The sequence below is a fragment of the Anoplolepis gracilipes genome, chromosome 7, assembly GCF_047496725.1.
Source record: "Anoplolepis gracilipes chromosome 7, ASM4749672v1, whole genome shotgun sequence".
In the NCBI taxonomy this organism is placed as follows: Eukaryota; Metazoa; Arthropoda; class Insecta; order Hymenoptera; family Formicidae; genus Anoplolepis; species Anoplolepis gracilipes.
Genome location: NC_132976.1, coordinates 7,499,622 through 7,521,351, shown reverse-complemented (window position 1 = coordinate 7,521,351; position 21,730 = coordinate 7,499,622). Strand labels below are relative to the sequence as shown.

At 35.1% G+C, this 21,730-nt stretch overlaps 1 protein-coding gene across 7 annotated transcripts in view; it reads right to left on the bottom strand.

Annotated features, from left to right (window-relative positions):
• Window positions 1-21,730, bottom strand: part of Dpr12 (defective proboscis extension response 12) — a 253,352-nt gene that overhangs the window by 46,111 nt on the left and 185,511 nt on the right. For all 7 annotated transcript variants that reach the window (XR_012047088.1, XR_012047089.1, XM_072896338.1 and 4 more), the window contains one exon: window positions 2,596-2,730. Coding sequence is in view for 5 of the 7 variants with exons in the window: in XM_072896338.1 (XP_072752439.1) it covers window positions 2,596-2,730 (135 nt within the window). In the remaining 2 variants the exon portion in view is untranslated. The remainder of the gene's footprint in view (window positions 1-2,595; window positions 2,731-21,730) is intronic.

Here is a 21,730-nt window from a genome sequence, read left to right as displayed (position 1 = left end):
AAAAAAAGGAAAAGAGAAAGAGAGAGAGAGAGAGAGAAAGAGTTAACTGCTGCGGTCGCGTGCCGAAGTAAGATTACAGGCGCGGTTGCGTTTCGAAGTTAAGCCGACCCGATTGTACTTGCCAAAGTTAAACCGCCCACATTTCACTCGCCCTTATTTAGCCAACGGCGTTCCGATGCGCGCCTCCTGTGCATCCTACCGTACCGCTGAAAACTTTGTCGCGATGCGCTCTACTTTTTGTGCGAGTGCATATTTGTAAGAGAAAATAAAAAGATTGTGTTTCGTAAACTCGACACACGACCCGGCCGACGTTTTTTTCAATACGTTCGCGTGAACTGGAAAGAGTTTGCGCAGGGTAGTTGCATGTGAGCACATGTATGTACATACATACACACACATGCACTTTCATGTATAAATCCACTATACGCGTGCTTGTGCGCTCGTATCTGCGCGTGATCAATTTTTAGCTACTCTGTACCGTGACACTTTTAATTTATCAGTTTAATTAACAGTGTCTATATGGCCGCTCGTCAATTACTACGAAATCAGCATCACGGTGCGTTACGCACTTTCCATATGAACGCGCCCGTTTCTCTGAGAACGTTAATAACGTTATTACTTGTGTGTGTGAAAGTCGATGATGAAGCTGACAACAAGTAGCAAATAAAAAGAATGAATAAACGAGAAATCTAGTCTCAATATCTTTCAATGTTTAATGAAAATTTATTCAATGCTCAAGTCAATAATGTAACGGCAGATTCTTCTATCTTTCGACCTTATTTTTCGAATAATGAGAATTCTTAATTTGATCGTACATACTGATACATATCCAATTTATTTATTTAATTTTAATATATGATCTACAACAGAATTGTTGAAATAAAGGCTATAGGATTAAAAAAATGTTTATATTTATATAAGATAATGTTCCAATACCAAGGAGTATATGCAAAATGTGTAAGAAACATAAATAAACAAAAATTGTATTTCTGCATCGTATTATTCTGTCTGTCTTATCTCAAACTTTTTTAATGAAGTCAGAATAACAATGCTTTACGAGTCGCGGAAGGTTTATACAAGGTTTATATGTATATTGCATCATAAATAAAAATAAATTAAACGAAGAATCATGTCACCGTCGGTTGTGGACGTATTGTGAAAGAATATTTTCGCACCTATATAAATATACATATTGTAAAACAGCCTAAAAATTAAGTGACTCAACCACGCCTTGTCAATGGGGAACGGTGGATGTATCGGCGTGCATGTTAGTCGAAACACGAATTTAATCAATTTCCAGCCGCATTGCAACGACGCGATGCGGCGCGGCGCAGCACGGCGATTTTAATTTATCAATTTAATTAATGGGTATCTGGTGTACAGAGTTACCAATTAAAACAGAATCAACGTCATCGAGTTTCGCGATTTCTTCGCCGTGGCCGCGCGTGAATATCGAATAAGGGTTGAAACGAGCAGCCGCCGCGCTTGCATATATTGCGGAATCCGCAGACAAGCGACAGAATCCGATAAAATAACTGAAATATTATCAAATGGGACCAAGGCGAACATCGAGTGAACGTCTACGACGAGAAATGCTGCGATATCGAAAGAAATGCGCGTACCGTGGCAATAAATTTCGGAAACGTTAATAATCTAACGTGTAGATCAAAAGTATGTTACGATGGCGATGAAACAACGACGAATGAAAGAACATCATACACGAATTATTCTTGTTACGTTGTATTGTTGTGAAAGGTATGAGAGCGAAGCTATTAATACGTTCTGATGAGAGATAATTAATCCTGTGCGCAAACAAATGCCTCAAGAGAGAGATATGCTTTTGCGTATCGCAATTTTCTTTATGAAACGTAAAAATTGCATTGCATTGTAAATTTCGTTCAGCATATACTTTTTTCTTTTCATTTACGTGTTGAAAACTCATGTAATAGAGTTAATATTGAGTTAAGTATTATTATTACAATCTAAAAATACTATTAAGCTTAAAACTTGAAGATAATTTTTCGCAGAGAAATACTAGAATTGTTTTGATTCTTATTAAGAATATTAATTCTAAATTGTTCTGTGTATGTACGAAAAATTTATTTAAATATTATAAAAAAACATAGGATTCTGCATATTAATATTAATATTATTCTGTATATTTTGATATCAATATTACATGCATATAATTCTCGAGATTAAATAGCTCTATATTAATACGATAATGATGTCAATAATGAGGTCAATTATGGTGTCGAATTGATCATTTTAAATATATTCCGCAATAACAAAATTATTTTCCTATCTATAAAATATGAAATTTTGTATGACCTACATTTGATTTCGTGTAAATATATTAAAAATAAAAATGATATAAAGAGCCAATATAATCAAATATAGTAGTATACAAAATTAACGATATTCTTTAATATCTTACATGTACGATATAACGTAATAAGCTTTTGCTGTGAACAAGTAAAACGTCGAAAAAAAAGTTGGTTAAAAGAAAATTGTGCGCAATTTTTGTTATTTACATTTATTAGCTGATTCGCTCGTGCTTGTGTAAATATCTCACAAATGTAACATGCATCTTACCTTCTCTATTATGCATACGAGGCTTATGATAGAGCCTACATCAACGTGATGCTCCTCACCCCCTAATATAAACGCCTCTGGTATCACTATATTTAGATTGACAAAATGTGACAGTATCCCTGTACTCCTCGAGACCTGGAAAATAAAAGATATAATCAAATATAAATATCTTGCATAGAATTATACATAATATTTGACATAATACAAAAGTAACTTTAGCGTAAAAAGAAAAAAATTATAAAATTTCTAAATTTTATGTTTTATACGATAAAATAACTGTAACATGAGATATGTAAAATGAATTAAGCTATCTAAAATAAAAAGTTTTAAAGTAGAAAATATTCGAACTTAAAATTTATTTTGTTTTAACTTTATGGAGGATGATAATGCATAGTTTAATCAAAATAATTTATAAAGATAAAAAAATATTTTCGGTAATTATGCAGATATAGAGATCCACTCTTGACTTTAACAATTTCGCATAGGTATATTAAAGTCATCATCCTGAATAATGTTGTGGAAGTTTTATCTCGTGTTGTTTATTTAAATGTAATTAACAAAGAAAATATAATTTTGATCTCTTTCCGCGTGAAAAAAACCTTTCTGGAACCGTGTAAAAAATTATGTTCATCCCACCTCTACTTTCAAAGCGAAACAAGGTCTATCATTGCGGTTCCATATAGGTTTTCAACTTTCCACACAAAGTGAGATCAAGATTATTAATACGTATACTAGTGAGAATGATTCGAATTGGCTAGTTTTTTGGGAGCGTAGGGGAAAGGACAAAGCCCCCTCCTCCACCTATACTATTTCACGCAAAGCGAGATCAAAATTATTAACGTATTCCAGTATTAAAATAGTAACACTGTTTATAATATCTTTTTTGTTAATAACTTTCTAATAAACAACGAGCGTGGGCTAAAACCTTCACGACGTTACTCAGAGAGATTACTTTGATAATATATGTGAAAATTGGTGAAATCAGAAGGCGGAAATCGGAGTGACTTTTTATATCTGCATAATTATCATAATTTTCATTGACATATTTGTATAGCGGAAAGCTTCGACATGTTAACTTAGAAACTTTTATAATAAATGTAATAGAACATAAATATTCTTTTGATAATGAATATAAATCTACAAAAAGAAAATTGCTAAATAATTACAAATAATACGTACTGTCATAATAATTATAAGCTGTTTGTAAACTTAATGTAAACAAACTTAATGTTAAATTATATACGGGATAACTTTTAAAAAGTTTCTATTACTTAATTTAAATTCATATATTTACACATATGTAATAGTATTTATAAATTAGTATAAGAAGTTTATCATTTCTAATTTTTAGATAATGATTATTTCAACTCTTCATAATCTAAAAACATATTATACTTCTGTCCTGTTATATATGTGTTTCAAAGTATATAAACAATGCGAAAGCTGAGCAAGCTTTAATTCATCGGGTTTCGAGTACATGGAAATCGGCTTATCGACAACTTCGTCCAGAAACGTTGTAACTCGAAATACCGGGTTTTCAGTACAGTCCATTAAATATTTCAACATAAAACTGAGTGCTCTTCCTGGCAGTTCCTATCTTTTTCAACAAAAAAGATTTCAAATAACTGGGTAAACGATATATGTATAATGTACTCTACGTTTAATATATGTTTGTCAACAATATCGGTAACAAAAATTTGAAATATATGCTTTGTCTATTACTAATTTTTAAAATATTATCTTGTTTATCTTTTTTTTTACAATTTTGTTGCAATGATTGTATTTAGCAACATTGTGTAACAAAACTATTATAACAAATGCAAGAGAAGTAAAATTTAATAATAATAAAGAAAAGGACTATTATATTGATCCAAGAATCTTCTTTGCATACGAGAATGAAAACAGAAAAGGATTATCTCGTCGCAAAACGTGATTGCAATTATAATTTTAATTTAAAATGTTACAAAGATTTCATTTCAGAAATTTCAGAAAATTCAGTTGTTACATAACTTCGCTAAAATAACATGAGAATCGTGGGCAAAATTATCGTTGTTAAATCGTTTTTTGTCGTATAATCTATCTCAATTCGTATTCGAGAAACAATACGCAAACCTTTTTCAAGTGCATTCGTTGAAAAAAACCATCTTTTTCTTCTAAACATCGTCAGATATTATCAAATGTATGCATATACAAGAATAGTTTTCGTAGTACGCAGAATGTGCAGCAGGAAACTCTGCAAGTCTCTGGGAAAGTTTGCCGTAGAACAATGGTGTCCATGGATAGATAGGTATGTATGTAAGTAGGTAGGTAGGTAGGTAGGTAGGTAGGTAGGTAGGTAGGTAGGTAGGTAGGTAGGTAGGTAGGTAGGTAGGTAGGTAGGTAGGTAGGTAGGTAGGTAGGTAGGTAGATAGGTATACCACAGTGCTATAAAAAAGCATTATGTGAGTTTGAAAAGTGTATCGTTTCCGCTGGTAACTTGGAGGAGTGCCCGTCGCGGAACTTTCTTTCCTTCTCGACTCTCACACCGTGAGCACAGTACATGCCTGTGCAGTCTGTGTGCATTCTCGAAGATGCACCTTAGCATCGTGTGTTCGTATGGATAATGCGTCGCGGTAAAAATGTCACCGCGAATAAATATACAGTCTGATGGGGTATTTTCTCTCTCTCTCTCTCTCTCTCTCTCTCGCTCTTGCTCTCGCTCTCCCTCCCTCTATTTTTTTTAAACGTTACACGCGCGCGCCTTCTGGCCGCGTATACGTTGCGGTTATGAAACGTCATGAAACGCCCGGCTGCTCTCGGCCGTTTCTCTGTTGCTCTTCTCCGTTCTTCTTCTTTTTTTCTTTTTCATTTTCAAAGAGATATGCGGCAGAGAGAGAGTCTCGGAGCTCGTTGTACGCGCGCAACCGCCATTGTCGCGCGCGGGTGTATAATCGCATTAATAAAACGGTATATTCTATGGACGCGTTATATAATAGCAGTACGAAACCTTGTGTGCTTTTGCATGACAAAGGAGAGAATTGACAAGCATGCTGATGCTCTTGTTGTCACGGTTGGCGGTGGATGGGTCACTCCCGTAGTACAAAAGAACTGTGAATAGGAGAGACGAGAGTTCAGTTAATTAAATCTCTGTACGTTTAAATATCTTGAAAAATTTGTTATCCAGCAAAACGGCATGTATTTCTCTCGACAATAAACTCGGACGATGAGCAATAACGCGTAATTGTTATTCCCTACGGCTAAAGAGCCAAAGTGATTTAACACACCATTTCAATCGTCCAACGCGAAGTTGACAGTATTTTTTTTTTTTTTTTTTTTTAATCAATCAATTTCTCGATTGATTTTGCTATTATTGCGTCTTACAATTCATTTCCGATCTTAAATCGCTTCGATTATAAATCTCACATTTATTTTTTCCGCTTGAAAAATTTTTAAAACCCTGCTGATGAACTTAAAAAAATAATTCTATAACAACAATCATATAATTATTACTGTCTGTTTTAACAATGTAAAATAATTTAATTTACATTTCCAACCATATTGGAAAAAGAGAGAGAAAGTCCGAAAATATATTTTAATAGTGTAATTACTCAACTATTCATATTTTTGTTATAACGGAAAGATTTACTTCAAATCGATGGAGGAATATGTATTGTATGAAGTGCAATGGGCCTGAATTTGTGGCTACCAGGTGCACTACACATTCGCTGTGATATACTCGCTCATTTCGTCCGACAAACGCCATAAATACGACACAACTACGTATACCTACGTATACTCGCGGCCTCTCGGCGTCAAATGATCAGCATTGCGGACAATGTGCATACAAAACAACGCGGATTAGAAATATGTGCATTCTGATTAATCGGCTGACGAGTACCGGTCGCCGCTTGTGTTTATTGTCGCCTCCTCGATCGCGCGGAGCGCCCTGCTGAGCGTTGCCACTCAGTGACGTTTATTTTCATCGCGCTTGAATAACGGCAGATAAATTTACGAAGGAAATATTACCGCGCGCGCGTGCTTTTCTCACGAAATTTTATCTTGCCGCGGCAGAGAGGCACTGCCGGCTGAGCGCTGCTATAAATGTTGCACCATGAATTTCGTGTGGCGAACGACGAGCTTTTTTGCCGGCTTTTCAAGATAAAATCGCGGACCATCTGGCGCGGATATGCGTTTACAATTACCGCTTCGTCGCGAATTGCCTATGTAAACAGCATTCCTCGCATTCGTATTTTGAATTGAATCGCGTTTTTTTTTCTTCTCACGACTAATACACGCAATCGCCACATTCTGCTAACACGGGCTTTTTCTCCGGCGAGATTATCGACCCCCCTTGTATCGTTCGTCCTCTGCATTCTTTACTCGGTTTTTTTTATCTCTCGGTGCCTCCGAAATGCGCGGATACTCTTATCTGGTATGACGGGGATAAAAAATGACGTCTGTCATGGATCGGGCCGTTCGAAAATCTCCCAATTGTGCGAAGGAAAGCCGAGCAACCCGGATTTTCAGGGGTAAGGCTCGAGCATATATCAGCCGGGCTTCTCGTTTCCCCTGCGAAATGCTCCACGAAAATACGCTCTTTACGTCGGTCGTTTGACCCTTGCAAAAATATATCAGAAGGGTACCTTATGCGCGTTCTACTGAATATGTTCGTGACACTCGCGATTATCGTGACGTTGACTTTCTCGTAATAATGCGTTTTCTCATTTGGTTCTCTTGTTTCGCTTACAATTAGCATTTACGCGAATGTTATAATAAATGTAATTTGCGATAAACAAATGTTCATTTAATGCATTTTTTTGCATGTACAGTAATTTCTTTTTACACTTTTATTTCGCTTAATTCACATATTAAAATTCATTATCCTGTATTATTATTATCTCTATTTCATCTATTCATATGCTTTTTAATTTTTCTCGTAAAATAAACTTGGACTATATTATAACAAAATGAGCTAAAAAAACGAAGTAAAAAAAATATATATGAATATATATACATATAGCTATACAAGCAAAGTTTGCGTTTATTGAAAAAATAAATTTTCAGAAATTCATTAAAAGTTCGCTAATACCTATATAAAGATATCTCTTTGTATCTATATTACTTTTGATATCATTTCACGTTTAATCTTCCCTTTGCACATATTATTAATTAAAAATATATATCGTAGAAAGATACTTTTCATACAATTCACAACACATTTTGCAATTATTCCCGACTGCAAAAGTTTCGTAATCATGGAAATCCATAAATATACGGTATCTTTTTATCCGTCGCCGATTATTCCCTCCTCCTTACGTTGATTAAAAATTTCCATGTGTTTGCAGCATCGTATTATCTCGTGTTTGCAATAAAATATACCTGGAAATAGTAGTAAATCTTACATGGTTTTTTACTCAAGCCAGATTCTTAATGTTACATAAAACTTCGCGCCCGTATTTTGCTGATACACACAATCGTAATCAGATTAGTGCAATCTGGTTTAATCAGGCGGATTATTACCTTTTACGATATATTAATTATTTGTTTGTAGTTCTGAATGAGAATATCATTAAATAATTCCGCATTCGTTAACGAATATTCTCGTATATTTAATCAGAGTCACATGTGTGCTTCAAATTTTGTTTTTTTTTAATGCGATTAAGTATGTTATGATTGTTATATAAATTAATAAAAATTGAAATATTTCTGAAGCGGCAAATTACATGAAAATGAGCATTCACGTCTTTTCTTAGATTATTCTAATATTCATTTATTATTTCTAAATCTATTGTAGTAATTTTTGTACAAAAAAAATATACTTGTTATACAATGTGTTTATTTTTATTAGCTTGAAACTAAGTTGTCGATGAATAATATTTCCAGAATATAATTTATAATATTTCTATAATATATTTCCATAATAATAATCTGTGGAAGTTAAAAACATTTAAATTTTGTTGCTATTAATACTTTTTTAATTTTGTTGCATACAGTTTATATTTTCGCATAAAATTTATTTTGTTTATCTTAAGCGGCTTTTTCATATTCATTTTCGTACATTTGACACAGTTAACGTCATGACTAAATAATTCCTGCGCTCAAAGGACGCCACTCTGTTGATGTGAGAGTGCACAGTAAAAGACATATAAACATTTGATAAAAATCTTTTCGTTAAAAAAGAAAGCAATCAAAATTAGTTCTTGTCTTTTGATTCAATTAAAATATGTCATCTAGTGCCAATCAAATTAGAACGTGATTTTTATTTCTTAAATAATTTTATTTTCTAATAGTTTATGAAATAATAATAATGAAACATAATAAATCTAATTTCAATATTTACTGATCGTATGACTTTGCGACTTATGACTTGTGGTTTCTTTACTAGTTGTCATGTTTATGCGTTAGCTTCTCGAAACCGACATAAAATGTTCAACGGCAAAAGTACAAGGCTTTCATATGTTATTAAACTTTCGCAGAACAGCCGACTGCGAGCAGGGAAAAACAACAGGAAAAAGTATGAACTTGTGAAACATCAGTATCGTGTGTTTAAGTCACTTCCTTTCCTCGTCAAATATAACGAACGCGAACATTTGCCGCAAGATACGATATGTATACGTTTCAAATTGAAACATTATTTACAAAAACCGTTTTAGCCGATGCTTATCGCGTAAACAAGCATCAATCTCATATTGACTTTTCAGTCTATTGCTTTGATAAGCTATAATCATATTTATGTGAGTCATATTTAGTATATAAAACTATGAAACTCTCTGAAAACTTTATCAAACGCTTGCTTATTTAGTTTTTTCATTATTTTATATGCGCACTTTCATATAAAAGATGTTTGTAACTATCAGTTTTTAATTTTGATTATTTTAAGTTATGAATGTTTTGAAAATCTTCATGCTTTGAAAATATTTGTACAAGATTTAAATTCTAATCCATCTTTTGCAACACATGTTGCTCATTTGTACTGATAGTTTTAAGATATAAAATACTGATCTTTTTAAAGGCACACACTAATCTCTTATTAAAAATAACAATATTAATTGATATTTTATAATAATCTATTAATTAAATGTTGACAAGCACCAAATATAAATACTTAATAATCAACCAAAATACTGAAATATAATAAATGTAAGCACATGTCGTGCAATGGTTATTTTATTAAATTGGCGCCAATAATAAATAATCAAATAAAAAATAGTAACAAAATAATAAAATACAACATTTTTAATGTATAGATAAGTTAAAACATATGTATTTCTCTTTTACTATAAATACCGGATCATTCTCTTGTTATATTTTCTGTTACATCATTAAACGCCTGTTTCGGTCGTGCTTACGTAGAAGCTTTCGGCAGAACGCGAGGCTATAACTCGCGGCGTGACGTGTTATGGCCTGTTCGTAGCCGATGATATACGTAATGACGTTCGATGACATGTCAAACGGCGCGTGGACGATAGCTTCACGGACGTAGAACTGTTTTGGAGAACCAAACCAGTGTGAATAGCATCTACAGGACATGCGCGCATACACATATACATGTAACATCCATAAACTTGGTAATTTGTATGGAGTTCGCGGAAGAAATTTCCGGAGAAATCGTAATATGCGGGGGGAAACTTTCGCGTACCATTGCTTCTAATTCTGATAAGGGCGTTAAATTGTCCCTTCCGTCAGTTTGCCTTTCCTTGCTAAGTGCGCCCATATAGCGAAATAGTTGCTGACGTAACGACTAACCAGTATAAGTGGGGAAAGAGATTCTAAGGAAGCAAAAACTGTGCCAACGTTTGCGAAAGGTAAAATGGATATATAGTGCCTATCAATGTTAATGTTATTATCGTACAATGTTTACGTATTATCTTTTTTCTGTGATTTAATAATATCAATCTATTATATTAAACAAAAATTGTCCATTTTATTCTCTAATTGATTATCGCAAATTCTGACAACTTTTTCGTCACATAAAATTATATAAAAGTATAATTAGTATAATGTATAATATATAATTTTGTAAAAGTAAAATGTTTAATTTTGTATGTCATAAATGTAATATATACATAATATATATATATGTTTGTATATATAACATTTAAAATATAAATAAGATTATATTTCTTTATTAGATCTGTTTCTGTTTGTTGAAAGTGTATTTATTATATATTTATTAATTAGATTAAGAATTCTTTTTCGGATTTAATGATATATAGTTCCATATAAATTATATAATGTACAATTTTGTGCACTTTAAATATCTGAAAAATATATATATTAGATTAATTAATTTTTTTAGATTTGATGATATTATGTATATGTTCCAAAGTGATATTATATGTTCCCTTCCCTCCCCCCTTCCAAATTTTGGAACATAATATAATATCATCAAATCCAGAAAAGAATTCTTAATTAATCTAATTAATAGATATATGATAGATGCACTTTCAAAAAATAGAGACAGATTTAATACAATCAAATGTTAAATGGAGGTCAATTTGTCATTGACAATTTATTCTGACCGCTTTGTTGATATTTATATACATATACAATAATAAATAAAAAACGTCAGGTCGATGCCGAACGATGTTATCGCAAATTCTTTCGGAACGAAGAGCTCAACAAGAGGATATATTTGAGGCTATTAATTACAGGAACGTCAAGACCAGGAGGGTCAAGTTGTCTCGAGATAGGTCAGACGCGAAAGATCCTCAGTGCAAATGCTGCGCGACGACCGGTTTAATCTTTTTTATCTTTAGATTGCGGCAGAGCGCCTCTCCCTTACGCTATTTATAATCCATAGGTACTTTTGGGAATTGGTCTGGGCAGGCATCTGTGCTTCAAGGTGTGACACGTGAGCCCTAGAAAAAGGCAGCACGCGCGACAGGCGTACATTTCATCTAACCTACCATCTGTATTACTCGACGTCGTGCTTTCTTTCTTCTGAAACGATGCAATACCCCCGCGACTAACGTGAACGTGACAGACGACAGATTGGCCGGGATACTTACGTCGATAGCGAGAACCAGAGCTGTGCACGAGAGCGCGAAATGTTTTGCAAATACCCGTCCTTGTTACAAGATGAAAAAAAATGTCATGTTGTGTGTGCCTCCAAGCGGGAAGGCACGTGTGTCTTCTTGCTTACTGTCATAATACATCTCGCATCCCTCGTGCGCGTAATGACACGTCATCTTCTTGAACTGAATACAGTCGAGCGTTATCGCAGAATAGCGAATGTCGCAACAAAAATCTAACTGTACACTTTATCCGCGTATATGTATACGTACCTTATCTTGATTCGCGTAACGATTTAAGGAAGAAATTAGACGCGCGTATTATGAGCGTGTTTATCATACGCTTGTTTTTTTTTTTTTTTTTTTTTTTTTTTTTCTTTTATGATTAATGATACATTTTTTTACGCGAGTATATACACCGATTCTAACCATTGAGAAATGCGAGAAAATTGTCAGCCGCTCGTGGGAAACGGGCAGCACTCGGCTAGAAAATATAGCGGCCAACGTGGCGCGTTAATCAATTACGTCGTAACGTTAATAAATCCTGTGCAACATGATTATAACAACAACGAGCGTTTTAAAGAAAACCCATGAGGGAAAATCTATTATAAAAATCTCTCTTAGCCATTCACAAGACGACGGTATGGCCATTAATTACCGACGTCCTATTAACACGTATTTCAACTTGAGAATAACTAGCGGTGACGGCCACAATATTCCGCTTTTTGTGTCGCATTAGCCATTGGCTCTACCTCTCGTCACGCGGGTAACGAACAAATGAGCAAAGAGACGAGGAGAACCAAGCCGTCTAGTTCGTGAACGCGTCCCTCGAAATTTCACGAAACTATACACGTATAAACACACACACAGGTACGAAGACCTGACTATTTAGTAGGACAACTCGCTCGAGAACGAGGACCAAGAATGAGGACCGAGAACGAGGACCGCGGCATAAAAGCTCTGGCCGTAATGAGTTCTTTCCGCCGCCTCCGTCCTTTCGCTTCGAGAGTAAAACGCCGTCGTTTTTCGCGTGCATAAGTCTCGAAGTAAGCCGCGTCGACGTGGAAATGTATAACGGAGTGCTGATGGATACCGAGAATAGAGTAGGAGGCTATATATGTATATATAAAAGAAAAAGAGAGAAAGAGAGAGAGGGAGAGAGAGAGAGAGAGAGAGAGAGAGAGAGAGAGAGAGAGAGAGAGAGAGAGAGAGAGAGAGAGAGTGGTTGTGACTCGACTGCCTGGCTCGACTTATATTCGTCACTTTTGTTAAGATGTGCAACCCCCCATTGGAGAGAGTCTCTCTATTATTGTGACACTGCAACAACGGCAGAGGGAATTGCTGCCTGTGCGACCTCGTGTGTCGATGATGTCGTGTAGCGCGCACCACGTGTTGGGCGTTTGATTATGTCGCGCCGCCGACGCGAACCAGGCTCTGATTTATTTTTAATCGAAGGAGAGAGAGAGAGAGAGAGAGGAGCGCGAACGTGGGAGAACGCGCGCCCTGCTCTCGTGATTAACGCGCTCCAGATTCGCCGACCTGAGGAATCATGCTCGGCAGGCGTGTGCGCTTGGCGAACGTGCTCGTCGATCGAAACAAAGAAGTAGAATGAGTCAACGTATCTTCCAACACAGCTAAAACATGGACAAGTGTGTTTTGAATTTCGAGATACTTCACCATTAAAGACCATAAAAGACACAAACACGTTTAATCAATCAGAATAACTGAGACATCGAGCTAAATAACGATAGCAAGCAATTTTTAAATGACATGATGAAAAGTTATTATACTTTTTAATATAATTTTATATTAAGCAGTGATTATATATCATTTTAAACGCGTTTATAATCGATTTCTTTCCCCTTTCATTTTTCTATTCTTTGCAATTCTCGTCCGTTCCACGCGACAGCTTTAACAAGACTCATGCGTTTATTACTTCGTTTTTTGCCTGATAAATTCGATTTAGTTGTTCTCAATAAAATTCTTCAGACACTTGGAAGAGTAATATATCCCATCAACGAATCTGATCGGTTATTGAATGTTTGACTTAGACGAGACACGGAGGATGATGGATAAAGAAACATCATGTTACGTGTTATTAAAATACTTTGGCGATGGCTGTACAGTGATTTATCTTAGCTATCGCTTTTTAGAATGGGGGACACAAGGGATAAAAAAAAACGTCTCTAGCTCTTCTCTTGTCACTTGTGTGAAAGTATACTCAGTATCGCACGGGTCACCGGCATATAGGGCATGTGTCAGACTCGTTACAAAGTCCGTTGTGATACCCGTAATACGTACCAATGACATCGTTAACAGGAAAGGGGATTGGACTTGCGGCAATTCGAAGATGAAACGAACAACGAAACATTTTCATTTCCCCGCAGGGTTCTAGACGACGTCGCGCCGGTGGACTCTCCATCGTTCATTCTCTCTCTCTCTCTGTCTCTCTCTCTCTTTCTCTCTTGTTAGTCCAGTTAAATCCGAGCTAGAGTTAATTCGGTTTGTTCCACAGTTCAGGATCTAGAAGCTATCTACTGTTGGACTTTGCTTTACGTGACTGACCATTCTGACAGTATAATTTCTTGGCGGACGCGCACGGCGAGAAAGTCATCGCAAACATTTTGATGCAATCGCGTGTTGCGCATGAAATTAACTTGCGAAGGTAACTTTAATTTAGCGTAAATTTTGTATTGCAAAAGCAAATATTACAAAACATTTCTATTGCCACACATATGTCCTACGAATGTACAAAACATATTGGCAAACAACGTTAATTGAATATAGTCAATATTGCGACTTGTGTACAATGTGTATTATTGCGAAAATACACAATCTAATCGCTCTCGTTATCGCGGCTTTAGATAGTAAAATAACCATAGCTAAAATAGCTAGAGAAGCTCTAACCATATTTAATTACGAACAGTGACGTAATGCTGTTGTCACTTATCACCTGCATCGATGCAATGATATTACGTGCACGCTACGATCAAATGTCGCCGGAAACAAAGGAAATACGAGTATTCGGTTACGTCTGAGATTGCGGGCAATAAGGTGGTTGGTTTCTGGACGTCGAGGAATTAATCCTACAGGTAAGCCCTGCTTATGTCGACTCCCTGCTCATTAGTAAGCCGACACGGAGTTTGCAAAGTTACGAAACGCACCATTGGAAACGTAAATCTAACGAGGATCTGCTGTACTTATAGAAAGACGCAGCAAAGAACTATGTCACATTAAATTCTGTATTTTATAACAAGAAATAAAAAAATAAAAAAGAAACGATGCAATAAAGCTATCTTCTTTAATCTTTTGCTGGTCAATGTATACAAAATGCGATTCTATTTAACACAATATATATAATGAAATAATATTATAAATAATATTTAACGTAATGTGCATGTGTATTGATAATTTATTGCGATATGTGTAACTGCGACAGCTATTTTTTTAATGTTATTCGAAACATTGCATTTTTTTACAGCAATGGACAATTCATGTTTTAACTTGCGTCGATTACAAATATGAATTCGACGATTTGTCCTCGTGATAAAAAATTCTATAAATGAGGTCAAAATAAAGATTCGGAATCAATTGAATTGGTTAAATGTATCATTTAGAAAATGAGAAATAAATTAAGATAAATGAATAAAATCATTTTTTTAAAATAATATTCTCAAATAAAAAATTTTTTTAGTAAAAGCTTTCATATTTTTAAAACTATCATTTCAGTTAATTATTTTCAAATCATAATTATACTCTTGCGCTCTAATTTCGAAATATATTTCGAAAATAAATCGTAATATATTTCGTGGATGCAAATATTCCAGTTTAGATGCATGCATCGCATAGAAACCTTACATTTTCGTTAAGCTAGTTGTAAAAACTCATCAGAATTATACGATTATAGTCACATCGCAAATGTAAATGGCTTATAGGCTATCAATGTTTCGTTTGGTTAATATTAAACAGAACGGCCATTCGATATCATCAATTTTCTCTGAATTAAAATATACATTTGAAAAATGTGAAAAATGTTCGTCGATTCTTTATGAAATTGTTGCACATTGAAACAGTCTGCCTAACTGAAAAGTGTGCGACGTTGCATTTATTATTTATTCTATGATATACACGTAATGATTATAAATCTGTCTGATAATTATTAAAACATATGCGTAGCATGTTGCCGAGGAATTACGATATATACATGTAAAAATCTATTGATAATTTTTTCTTTCATTTTTAATCACTGACAACCAAACCAGGGCTCTCTTTGGGGAAAGTTATTTGTTTAAAAGAATTGCTGTCAGAGAGACGAGAAGAGGATTTTTCTTTTTCACGTACATATGAAATAATTTCTTTTTGCGAGAGCGCGTGCTCTCGAGCGAGAAGATATCATGTGACATATATATGTCATGGAGAACGATGCGACAAGACTCTATGTGAAAAGTGAGGTCCCTTCGAGAATGTGGTGATCCTATCACAGTTGCTCACGAAGTGTGTACGTGGTCTCCGTCCAGTATAGACGGATGAGACGAAAATTCGATTTGAGCCATCGTCAGCCTGTATCACATATCCGCGGAAATGTTCGTTTTTGCTTGAAATAAATTTCGCCGACGTAAAAGGCGGATGGCGAACAGAACATCTATCTGCCGGCAACACGCGCCGCCGTTATTCCTTTTCTCCCCTCTTCCCCCGTTTTCATGTGGGCAGCACCCTTGACTCTTCGGATATCACGTCGAGTTTCCTCTTTCTTTGACTCTCTTGGGAGACTTTAAAGATTCCAAGTTATAACCGTCCGGCGGGAGGAATGCTATCTTGAAAATTGCATTCCCATGACTAGAGTCTTTCGCCGCAATAATGTATCACTCTTTCCCTGCTTCGACCGGACTCGGAAGATCCCATTTTCGCCTCATCTCGCATCTGCGGCTCTCGACTCAAGAATATTCGAACGCGTAGTTACCGTTGACTTATAATAATTCAACGAAATCAAGTTTCCAGAAAGAGTAACTTGGCCCGTTTTATATTTTTACTTACTTATTCATTTATATAATATATTAACATATTATTCACATTTTTATACTATATTAATATAAGATATATTAATGTGGAATAATATATTAATATGTTATATAATATATAATATTATATATTATATATAATATATTTTAAACATTAGATATATTGTATTATTTTAAACATTAAGAGATTGGTATTATAAGGTTTGTAAGAATAAAAAAATTATTCGAAATTATTAATTACGCTATTGAAATAGTGATCTGATAGAATTATAAGAATCATATTTTTAAATAATTATGTAGTAATGTCTACTACGATTATTTGTGACTATTCAACTGTAATATCAATTTCTAAAATTAAATAATATATATCTTTACTTAGGTAAGTTCATGTAATATAAATCTTCTAGCAAACGGAAAGCAAAAAAATAGAGAGTGTATCCGATTAATGTATTCGATCAATTTATTTTGATCTAAAACGAAAGATTTTCTTTCTCTTTTAACTTTATTAGAGACTAAAATTTCAATAAATTAAATAGTTTTTTTTTAATTGTTAGAAAATATTAAAGAATGCTTTCGAATTCTTGTTAATACTTTTTTTCTATTTTTGATTCATTAATAATGTAAAATTTTGTATATTAGTTCATGTCTTTAGAATAAAGCAATTAAAATAAAGTCACAAGTCTCTATATTTTTTGTGATATTTGATCGCGTTATACGTATATAATATATATACTCCAAAAATTTATAGAAAATACAAGGCACCGAAATAACATTCCGATCAGGTTTTCATATTGCGCGATAGAAAATGCTATAATCTTTTTATGACGCCGCCGATTCCGCTGGTGCTTTGAACGAGAAACCGCAATTTCCACTTGTGCACCCGGTATTCCCAGTCTCGCATATGCGTGCGCAGATCCCTACACACCGACATTATTCCACACACACGGTACACGATATCCAATCCCAGCTTTACATCGATCAGCTATCAGATCGTATCTATTCGCGAGAGAATCCTTACCATTTATGAAAATAGGTCGATTCCCTTATAATTTCCATCTTGTAAAATATTTTAAGACATTTCGTGATTTTTATGGAATTCGCCGATAATATTATTCGATGTTTCCAACTCCTGGATCGTGTATATATATATATGTATATATATATCTCGCGGGAGTGAATGCTATAACAGTTGCATATTCAACGCACATTTAGTCGTGCCAGCTTGTTGATCGAAAAATTGCAATTTGCGTTTGCATTCCCAAGATGAAAGATACACGACCGCGAGGCATCCCTTGTTATCGATAAACAATCTTACTAACGTTCGATATGAGAAAATATAAATCGTTTCAACGTAATCAAATTTTCTATATGTTTTCTTTAATAAATTAATAAATTTATGTAAATGAGATATGTGCATTCATAATATTACATTATTTATACTTATTTATATTTTCACAAATGATATATTTTTATATCTTTATTTACATTTGTTGATTTATTTGTGCAGAGTTATTTGATGTACGGGAGTTTTGTATATTTGCCGAAAATTCTATTTAATTCTAACAAACAAAATGCTACGTTTCGAAATCCTCTTTTCCTCATGCCGCAATGGCTATAAACGCGGTAATCATCCCGCATTGGCAGCAGATTCCGGCGGTTCTTTGAGTTGGGGAAATCGCAATTTTCTGTCCGCGCATAGGTGCTCCAGTTGGAGTTACGAGGCTGCGTGCACGCAACTTACACCTGCGTGCATGAGTATCCGACATCCAAATACGAGAGGGACAAAAGAAAGCTAGTCGCGAACCGACAGAGAAACGCGGAAAAGTGATTTCCCCTTTTCCGGCGTTTGGCGCAATTGCCCTTCCGGCTGCCGACTCGGACAGCCTGAAATTGCACGTTGGTTCGGCTATCTCGACATAAGCTTCTGAGCGATTCTTTCTATCTTACTCTATCCATTTTAGTCTCTCTCTCTCTCTCTCTCTCTCTCTCTCTCTCTCTCTCTCTTTCTCTTTCTCTCTTTTGCTCTCTTCCGTTATTCTCCTCGTTCTCGCGAGCACAACTTCGTCGACAGCTCGCTGTAAATTGGACGCCTATTATTTCACGCATTGCTGTAGTTTCCGTCTTCCGCCATTACATTCTCTTTCTCTCTTTTTTTTTTTTTTTTTTTTTTTTTTTTACAGTACACGAATCTACCATATGTATTAGTTTACACGCATTTTCTAACTCTCCATTCTTATTTCATCCGTTTTCATTAGCTTTTATCGCCGTCGGATTAACCGTTCGTTTTAGTTTGGATAGAATTCTTTATTTGAATTTCAGTTTTAATTTTCTAGTTTTCTCTTTTTCTCTATTGCATTTGTAGTGTTTTTTTATGTTGAATGTTACGCATTCTTCTCCTCGTTGTTGTTGCGTTTCGCTATTATTCTTGAAGAACGTAGTTGTTATTTGCCATAGTGTAACAAAGGAATCTTAACAAAGGATTCTAACATCTGTCTAAATTCCCTGCGCAATTCCATTAATGAATCTTCCCGTTAATATGTCTTTTCTAATCTTCTGTGCCTCGTTTATATATAAATAATTCCCAAGGATATAACATATCTACAATAAACATATATACAAGAAATATAGCCTTTCTAGGACTTAAGTTTTCTAGGATTCTTCAAGCATCGTCAAAGGGTTTCCCCTTCGCTCTGTGTTCTTTCTCGCTCTCGCTGTTTCCATTTGTCTATTTTTCTTTCGAATTCCGTGCTTGCTTTTCTTCGCTTCTTCTCTTCTTCTCCTGGGTTATATAGTTCTTTGTATGTCGTCAGACTTTCTTCTACATATCTGACTTCTTCTTTCAACTAACTTTCCCATTTCCTTGTTTAGCCTTATGCACACATATATTTCAAAGAACGTTATCTCTGTAAAATAGGCATTTTATACTTGGCTACTTGTTCTCTGTACATCGTCGAATGAGTTAGTCGTTTCATTTCCAATAGTAGCTATATAAATCATAAAAGGTCTCGGTGCTCCAGCTTTGCTGTCCTCTGCAGTTGGCTCAAACAGATTTTTCTTTCTTGGTGTAACTCTTTCATTCTCTTTCGTGTAAGCTGTCTTTTATTTCCATCCTTTATATGATTTCTTGTTGGTTTTTCGATGCAAAAAATATCCATTTCCTTTGTGCTGTTTTTTCAAATTACAGAAATATCTTTCTAGTTTATCTCGATGATTATATAAACTGAATTGGCTATTGAGAAGAAGAACGTGCGTAAGATACTATTCAAGAAAAAAATTTGATAATAATAAAAAAAAATTCTTACAGTTATTTATTATCGATTCTCTCTTTACCTCTTCCTCTCCCGTTTTATCACAGCTATTTGTTATAAATGAAAAACATAAAATTCTTGGCAAATATATATTTTTACGATTGATATATATATATAAAATATATATGTGTAAAAAAGAAAAAAATTCTTCCACTTATTTGTCGGCTAATATCCTCTTTACAAATACTGTTAAAGTACACGTATGCGAGTTTAATGGATTTTTCAAGTGTATAGTTATCGTTTTATGCGACTACTACGCTATCCGATTTGTACAGGAACCCGTATATGCTTTTGTACATTATTCTGTATTGAGCGTTTAAGGGGATAGTCCCGGAGTGCCTAATATAAATGTGTCTGCTTCTTCGTTCCTCGCTCTTTTTCCTTAAGGAGAGAGAGAAAGATAGTCGGGTTTCTCGTTTTCTCCGTTCCTTTTTCAATTTCAACCCCATCCGTAGAGTTTTGTCTCCTCTCTCGCGTACACGCGCGCGCATTGCGTTTTCCTTCATTTTGCCTCTCACGGGGACTTTTCTTCCTGTCTTCAGCGGACGTGTCCGCGTATATAGCCGAGCGGAGACGCATTAACTCGCAAGTACTCTCGGATACTATCACGAGAATAACGGCCTCCTGTGTTTCTTTCCTAGCGGCGGCGGTGGCACCGGCATGAGTGCTGGCTGAGCGTTCCGCGTCGTTTCGAGGAGACTTAAGGATGGGAAAGGGGAGAAGGATGGCGTAGGGTTGAGGCTGTTTTGCGCCCAGGTCTCGCAGTTTAACGACCATCCACTTGAATCGAGTCAGTAATATCGCGCGCGCGATGTACTATCCGCCAACCCGGCAACGACGGAATAAGGAAGCGTCCCTGCACACGGGACTTATGCAACATTCAAGTGTCTCTTTCCGTCTTTCGGAGAAGGTACGTTCTTTGCATTTCTATTATATTCGTCGAGAACAGTCGCAAAACAAACGTGTCTTCGACCGAATTTTACATAATTCTTGAAAACATTCTTTCGTGCATTTATCTTTCTTTATGCAACTTTTTTTTTATTAGTGATATAATTGCAATACAAAAAGGAATTTAAAAATATTCCTGTTTTCATAACATTCAATTATCCAGATTAACTCTTCCCACGATTTTATCTTGTCGGAGATTAAAACCTTCAAGATATTTAATGTTTAATTGTGTGTGATTCTCTGATTAAATTATATACATCTCGTTTATACGCGCAAACTTCATATGTAAACTACATACTCCAAAAGCTGCAACTCTCTACCGGCTAGCAACAATAGGCATGTTGATTCGCCGGAAGTTATAATGGCGTTAATGCATCCGTTATATAGTTGTAGACAAAGATACACATCGTCATCCAAAGGTCGTTGCGTGATAGTCTCATTTTGAGGACCTTCCGCGGGGCCGGTGGCTCTACTCATCAAAGGGTATCTATATTAATGAGATAGCGTATAGCGTCACGCTACTGCGCCGACCGTCCTTATTACGCGCGAGTGGATGATTTTCGGCGCGCCATACGGGAGTGGTTGACAAGGTGCTGTACGCGAGTATATTATCAAAATTCATGAGGAGCCTGTTTCGAGTACCGGCCAGACAGTTGATAATCTGACGGTGAGTTTAATTATGCGCATAGTATTTCCATCAGAAGAAATAACATTATTTTTTGGTGACATCTTTCTTACTGTCATGTGTGTGATTAAAAAAAGAATCAAAATATATATGTATATACTACTTAAAATATGTTGCTGATTTATTATAATTGTGGTTCAATCTTTTTTTCTTTCTTTTTCTCTTCGCTTTTTTTTTAGCCTA